Source organism: Orbicella faveolata, unplaced genomic scaffold (assembly GCF_042242905.1).
Source record: "Orbicella faveolata isolate gen_17 unplaced genomic scaffold, um_ofav_v1 contig_27, whole genome shotgun sequence".
Taxonomy (NCBI): Eukaryota; Metazoa; Cnidaria; class Anthozoa; order Scleractinia; family Merulinidae; genus Orbicella; species Orbicella faveolata.
Genome location: NW_028301555.1, coordinates 3997501 through 4005000, shown reverse-complemented (window position 1 = coordinate 4005000; position 7500 = coordinate 3997501). Strand labels below are relative to the sequence as shown.

Genomic DNA, 7500 nt, shown 5'->3' with positions numbered 1-7500 from the left:
ATTCCTCGCTTTAAACTAATCTCAGATATGTTGATATAGTGGTTTTACGAACCATTTTAAAAACAACTATGAAGCGTGTGAAAAATAACAGCAAATTATAGGTCATGTTTAACAGCATAAAAATGCATCTGGTACCTCACTTTCCGATTATTTTACTTTACAGCCTTAAAATATCATTATTAAAGATATACCATGCCAAGTTTCATGCTCGAATTCGCAGTATTTCCCTTTGTGAAAAACGAAAATCTATGTCAATGTGTTGGGCGCAAATAACACAATAATTATGCACGAACCAGAAACAAATCAATTTCAATGGCGAAAGTAAAAGGCTATCATTAATTAGAATCCCGTCAATTCACTGCTATCAGGAGAAACATAATGTCCACTGCATAAAAACTGTTTGCAGACGTTTTCGAACCATTGCGCGTTAACTTTGTTAAATTTCGTGTCCGCCGTCATGTCTAGTTTGTCATCGCGTGTATTTCCTTAATGTCAACAACACGTGAATGGTTGTCATAACAAACGCAAGAGATTTCCTGGAACCTTAATGTTTTCGATTCACCAAAACGCTTTAAGTTCGTTAAGACACAATAATGGGTCAACTTGGAATGCTTTTTAGCATCAAGGACGTTAAAGGACTGTAAATTAATCGAGTTGAAATATCTTAAAGCAAATCAAAATCGCGCCCTTATTCTAATTTGGTAAACAGCCGATCTCCGTTCAAGTTAGAGAAGTCGAGAGGTTAATCCGGCAATGTATTACCGGTACAACAACAAAATCAAACCGAGCTCATCAAAAGTGTAAGTTTAAAAGTGTAGTGGCAAGTTCTAAATAAATTTCGCCTATATAAATTGGAAACAAGATGTGAAACGGTCGGACCCGAAACAAATAAACAAAATAATAATACGACTAATTTAACCCGAAAATGTTACAGAAAACATACCTAAAAGCCGTCGATTCCCCTCGATACCACTCCGCATTGCCTTAAAGAGCCCAAGCTTTCTGCTGTAAGAATCAGGGGCCTCATGAATCTGTATTTATTATATCGGCAACCATGCTGCGTGGCTGATATTCGAGACTCAGTAAAAGTTGTCACACAACCGTACGAGCAGCCCAGTCACGCTTTCACTGCTCTTGCGCAAATGTTCAACATTTCGCAGTTTACATAAACCGACTACAAGTTTAAAGTTGTGACAGTAGATTGAAATGCGCTTGTTAAAGTTGTCCTATCGAGGAACAATTATTTCTTGTTTTTGAATGGCTCTTAGTTGTAGCTACAGTCGGGGAGGGGGGAGAGGGTATTCCCGGAAATTTCGGATATCTGTATGCCGTGGAAGATTAAGTGGTCTCCAGCTCTTAACGCCAACACTGAAACACTAGATGATTCTCGAAGTATCACAGGGGTCACTAAGCTAAATAATTTTGAGTGTAGCTCCGATGAGTCAATTAACCGTTGGCGCGCATATTGCATTGACCGTGGACAGGTGGAAAAACAGTTAAACCGGAAAAGCCTGTTGCACATTGTAATTTAGCGTTGTCCAACACGCAGTCGGTCTGGTTGTAATGTTAATCGTATTTGAGAGAATCTCAAGTTTTCTTTCGACACATACTGGGGTGACATACTGCTAGATGGGCGTGGCCGGGAGCCACGAGTCAATCAGTCAACTCGCCATGCTTAACCGAGGGACTGAGTACATTTCTCCAGCGACAAGTGCCTCTCTAAAGTAGACAGCCTATAAAAGACACGAATGCAGCGGCCTTGAAGACATCAATACACCCCTACCGTGTATGGTTACAATCTATGGAAACCTCAGCAGACGCTTCCTCGGTCACACCCGTTGATAATGGCACTGATGTTAAGGTCGCAGTCACTCTTCTCGGTTAAGCATGGCGAGTTGACTGACTTGACTCGTGGCTCCCGGCCACGCCCATCTAGCAGTATGTCACCCCAGTATGTGTCGAAAGAAAACTTGAGATTCTCTCAAATACGATTAACATTACAACCAGACCGACTGCGTGTTGGACAACGCTAAATTACAATGTGCAACAGGCTTTTCCGGTTTAACTGTTTTTCCACCTGTCCACGGTCAATGCAATATGCGCGCCAACGGTTAATTGACTCATCGGAGCTACACTCAAAATTATTTAGCTTAGTGACCCCTGTGATACTTCGAGAATCATCTAGTGTTTCAGTGTTGGCGTTAAGAGCTGGAGACCACTTAATCTTCCACGGCATACAGATATCCGAAATTTCCGGGAATACCCTCTCCCCCCTCCCCGACTGTAGCTACAACTAAGAGCCATTCAAAAACAAGAAATAATTGTTCTTCGATAGGACAGCTTTAACAAAGCGCATTTCAATCTACTGTCACAACTTTAAACTTGTAGTCGGTTTATGTTAACTGCGAATTGTTGAACATTTGCGCAAGAGCAGTGAAAGCGTGACTGGGCTGCTCGTACGGTTGTGTGACAACTTTTACTGAGTCTCGAATATCAGCCACGCAGCATGGTTGCCGATATAATAAATACAGATTCATGAGGCCCCTGATTCTTACAGCAGAAAGCTTGGGCTCTTTAAGGCAATGCGGAGTGGTATCGAGGGGAATCGACGGCTTTTAGGTATGTTTTCTGTAACATTTTCGGGTTAAATTAGTCGTATTATTATTTTGTTTATTTGTTTCGGGTCCGACCGTTTCACATCTTGTTTCCAATTTATATAGGCGAAATTTATTTGGAACTTGCCACTACACTTTTAAACTTACACTTTTGATGACCTCGGTTTGATTTTGTTGTTGTACCGGTAATACATTGCCGGATTAACCTCTCGACTTCTTGAACTTGAACGGAGATCGGCTGTTTACCAAATTAGAATAAGGGCGCGATTTTGATTTGCCTTAAGATATTTCAACTCGATTAATTTACAGTCCTTTAACGTCCTTGATGCTAAAAAGCATTCCAAGTTGACCCATTATTGTGTCTTAACGAACTTAAAGCGTTTTGGTGAATCGAAAACATTAAGGTTCCAGGAAATCTCTTGCGTTTGTTATGACAACCATTCACGTGTTGTTGACATTAAGGAAATACACGCGATGACAAACTAGACATGACGGCGGACACGAAATTTAACAAAGTTAACGCGCAATGGTTCGAAAACGTCTGCAAACAGTTTTTATGCAGTGGACATTATGTTTCTCCTGATAGCAGTGAATTGACGGGATTCTAATTAATGATAGCCTTTTACTTTCGCCATTGAAATTGATTTGTTTCTGGTTCGTGCATAATTATTGTGTTATTTGCGCCCAACACATTGACATAGATTTTCGTTTTTCACAAAGGGAAATACTGCGAATTCGAGCATGAAACTTGGCATGGTATATCTTTAATAATGATATTTTAAGGCTGTAAAGTAAAATAATCGGAAAGTGAGGTACCAGATGCATTTTTATGCTGTTAAACATGACCTATAATTTGCTGTTATTTTTCACACGCTTCATAGTTGTTTTTAAAATGGTTCGTAAAACCACTATATCAACATATCTGAGATTAGTTTAAAGCGAGGAATAAATTAGAGTGGTTGTTCCACATTTGTGTGAAGTTTGAAGTCAATTGAGTTTATTTTAAGACTTAAGCAGCGCTTCGTCCTCGCACCTTATTTCGGTCATTTCATTACACGAAAAACCGCACTTTGACCGCGCTTTCAAATTTTCGCGAATTTCTGAAAAATAAAAATTCGCTGGAACCTTTAAATATGATTTTTAGAATTAGGTCACCTAAGGGTATCTTTAGGCAAAATATGAGCGATTTGTCAAATGGGAGGTTGACCGGCGTTTCTCGGTCCTAACAGTCAGCCATTCTTAAAGATTCCCGCTTTTAAAGATTCCCCATTTTAAAGATTCCCCATTTTAAAGATTCCCGCTTTTAAAGATTCCCCATTTTAAAGATTCCCGCTTTTAAAGATTCCCCATTTTAAAGATTCCCGCTTTTAAAGATTCCCCATTTTAAAGATTCCCGCTTTTAAAGATTCCCCATTTTAAAGATTCCCGCTTTTAAAGATTCCTCATTTTAAAGATTCCCCGTTCCCCGTTCCCCGTTCCCCATTCTCATTCCCCGATTCCCCGTTCCCTGTTTTCAAGATAGCCTGATCACCACTGCATCTAAGTCAAAAACGGCTAAGTGATTTGTAGATAGTTGCTTGCTTTGCACTACACCAAAATATTACGTTTGATCATCGTTTGATCTATTGCTGCTTGAATCCTTTGCTGCAGCGGTTCCTTGTTTGTTCGTCACGCAATGCTGTCATCCCATTTTAGGGGGTAGCGGTATGACAATTTCTATCCTAATACGCAAGGCTCCGTAAGGCTTGGAACCACAAGGAGCACACAATCTTGTTGAGTAGAGAGAGATTAAATTAAGCAATGGAAAGAATGAATAGTTAACCATTGCCCGTGTTGTCATCTTTTGCTAGACCACCGCTACCTACACGCCCTGTGTAAATACTGTAACGCTAAACTCGTACCTAGGTCTTTTCGCGCTGTGCAATTATTTATGGTTTACATATAATAAAGTGGGCTACCCTCGGGGAAATGGGAGGTGGCCGCTTAATAGGGATTGGCCGTTTAATAGAGGTTGGTGTACCTTGAATATTTTTTCACTATCGGGTTATAAATTTAGCTAAATTTCTTAGTAAACATAGAGTCAATTCAAGACAATCATGATAGACATCATTCTCAGAGACCAAGGGGTAGTTAGTGGGGGCGGGGAAAAATTCTATACGGGTCTTCGCCCGAACTTTTTTCTCACCCGTGTAGACTTTTCCCCGCTCCCACTAACTGCTCCTGGGTCTCCGAGGATGACGTCTATAATGTTGTCTTGAATTGACTCCATGTTCACTAAGAAATTTATAACACGATAGTGAAAAAATTTAATTTGCATATTTCTTTGAAATAAAAGGATATTTTGCCAAAAAAACTATTCAGTAGTTTTTGTCATGCCCTAGCCTATCTACCATAGGAAAATGAGCGAAATCGAATTTTCGACCCTTGCCGAGTTATTTTCCATATTTATGGACAGGGACTCGTCATGAGTTTGAAAACTGTCTTTCTCAAACTCAATAACGTTTGGATATCTGATCTTAATTACCATAAATTTTTATAATTTTATTTCTCCCTTTTCTCCTCAGTTTTAGTTTCGATTGAGAAGATATATCAAACACGAAAGACCATGTTTGACGACATTTCCAAACAACTTGAAGTTCGCCAAAAATACTCCGCTGCGCGTCGTATTTTCAACTCTCCTCGAGGTGTTTGGAAATGTGGTCAAACACGGTCTTTCGTGTTTGATAATATTACTAACATACTTGTGAACCTACGAATGGTTACCTACTATTTCTTTGTAAAACAAACCTGTTGGTGTTTCTGGTGCTTTTGTGGTTGTGTTGAGAGGAACTAAAAAAAAAAAAAACGATTAGACCAGTAGCAAGTTAAAAAAAATTAAATTAAAAAAGCTTCCTTAATGTCAACTAATCTAAAATATTCTCTATGATAGTTGCAAGTTGTTGCAACTCACTTCACTGTAAGCTGTAAATTTTATTGAAAGGAGAGAGATGTAAGCTTAAATAATGGGAGGAATTGTAAACTAGCAATAATAAAAGTGATTCAAGTAATGTAACTTGTAAAAGTGATGCAGAGAGAGCAATGTAAGTTTAAAAAAAGTATTGGTAAAATATACTAAGTGATGTAATGGACAACCTAAACTTCTTTCAAAAAGTTCTTGCACGGTTCAATAATGAGCATAGAGTTAACTTTACAACATCTAAAATACAGCTACTATTTAAGGACTATGATCTTCCCCCAAATACAAGCCCAAACCTAACCCAGAAGTTTGGGATCTTAAGTGTGCAAACACAAAAATATTATTATTCTTACAAAATGTTGGAAAAAACTTTCAATTTTCTTGAATTGAACTCAGCGCGATCTTTACAACATTTGGAAAGCTGAAAAATGTGAAAGTTAAATTAATTGAATTCAATTTACAATATATAATCAGTCTCGATGGCAAAATCAGTTATTAGTGTTTTACTACTATTGTTTTAATATGAATGTAAGAAGCATCAGTAATGGTATTATATTGTAAGTAGTGTAAGTATTAGTATCTTAAGTTAAATAAGCAATTGTATTGTTTTGTAGAGTAAGTTATGCAAATTGTTGTATGGTAAGTAGTATCTGTAATTGCATGGTATTGTCAAGTAGTGTAAGTACTAAAGTAGTGTAAGTAGTTGTATTACTGTTGTAAATAGTTATCACCACCCTAAGTAGTAGTTACATTACTGTAAATTGGGTAAGTAGACGAAGCAGTGTTGTAAGTAGTGTGAATCACAATTAAAGTATAAAAAAAAATTCAAAAAAAAAATTTTTAAAAATCAAACACAAAAGACCATGTTTGACCACATTTCCAAACACATTGAAGTTCGCCAAAAATACTCCGCTGCACATCATATTTTCAACTCGCTTCTCCGTGCTTGGAAATGTTGTCAAACATGGTCTTTTGTGTTTCATATATTACTAACATATTTTACTTAGGAACCTACGAATGGTTAGCAAATATTTCTTTGTAAAACAAACCTGTTGTCCTGAGAGGAACTGAAAAAAAAAACAACAACATTAAAAACATTAACAACAAGACCAGTTGCAAGTTAAAAAAAAAATAAAAAATAAAAAACCTTATTAATGTCAACTAGTCTCAAGTATTCTCTATCATAGTTGCACGTTGTTGCAACTTACTTTATTGTAGACTGCCAATTTCATTGTAAGGAGAGAGATGTAAGCTTAAATAATGAGCAGAATGGTAAGCTTGCAATAAAGTGATTCAAGTAATGTAACTTGCAAATGTGATGCAAAGAGAGCAATGTAAGTTTAAAAAAAAAGTATTGTAAAGTACATTAAGTGATGTAATATATGACCCTTGTTACGGTTTGTTAGTGTCGCATGTGATTTAAATGCCTCCTTTTGTTAAAAAAAAAAAAGAAAAAAAATGCTGTACAGTGTTACAAAATTCCAAATTTCGGCATTTTCAGTTCAAAGCTAAGTAGCTTGCAGTACTGGTGGGAGCTTATTTACAGACTGACACGATGCTATATTTCATGGTTGACTCTAAAATAAGTCTTGTAACATTACCTGGGGGTATTCCACATTTTCCTGGACAACAACACTTACTGGTCAATGAAAGATACTGGTGGCAAATAAAAAGAAAACAAAAATCAGCCTTAGCCCAAGTGAAAGCACTACGTATCACGACAGTAACTGAGAGGATCCTTGCATGCTCATTGGTCCACATCTACATGTATGATCAACTGCAATAAGGGCATTGGCACTTTCCAGGACAACTACACTTACTGGTCAATGAAAGACACTCAGGTCGCAAAAATTCAAACTTGCCCAGAGTGAAGAGATATTCCCAATAACTACCTAGAGAGACTTCTTACATGCCCATTGGTGCAAATCT

General features: G+C 37.6%; 1 protein-coding gene across 1 annotated transcript in view; it reads right to left on the bottom strand.

Annotated features, from left to right (window-relative positions):
* Window positions 1-7500, bottom strand: part of LOC110053371 (uncharacterized) — a 21434-nt gene that overhangs the window by 5496 nt on the left and 8438 nt on the right. The window contains exons 5-7 of the mRNA XM_020759593.2: window positions 7173-7227; window positions 6621-6638; window positions 5403-5444 (exon numbers count right to left, since the gene is read on the bottom strand). Of these exons, the coding sequence (XP_020615252.1) occupies window positions 5403-5444; window positions 6621-6638; window positions 7173-7227 (115 nt within the window). The remainder of the gene's footprint in view (window positions 1-5402; window positions 5445-6620; window positions 6639-7172; window positions 7228-7500) is intronic.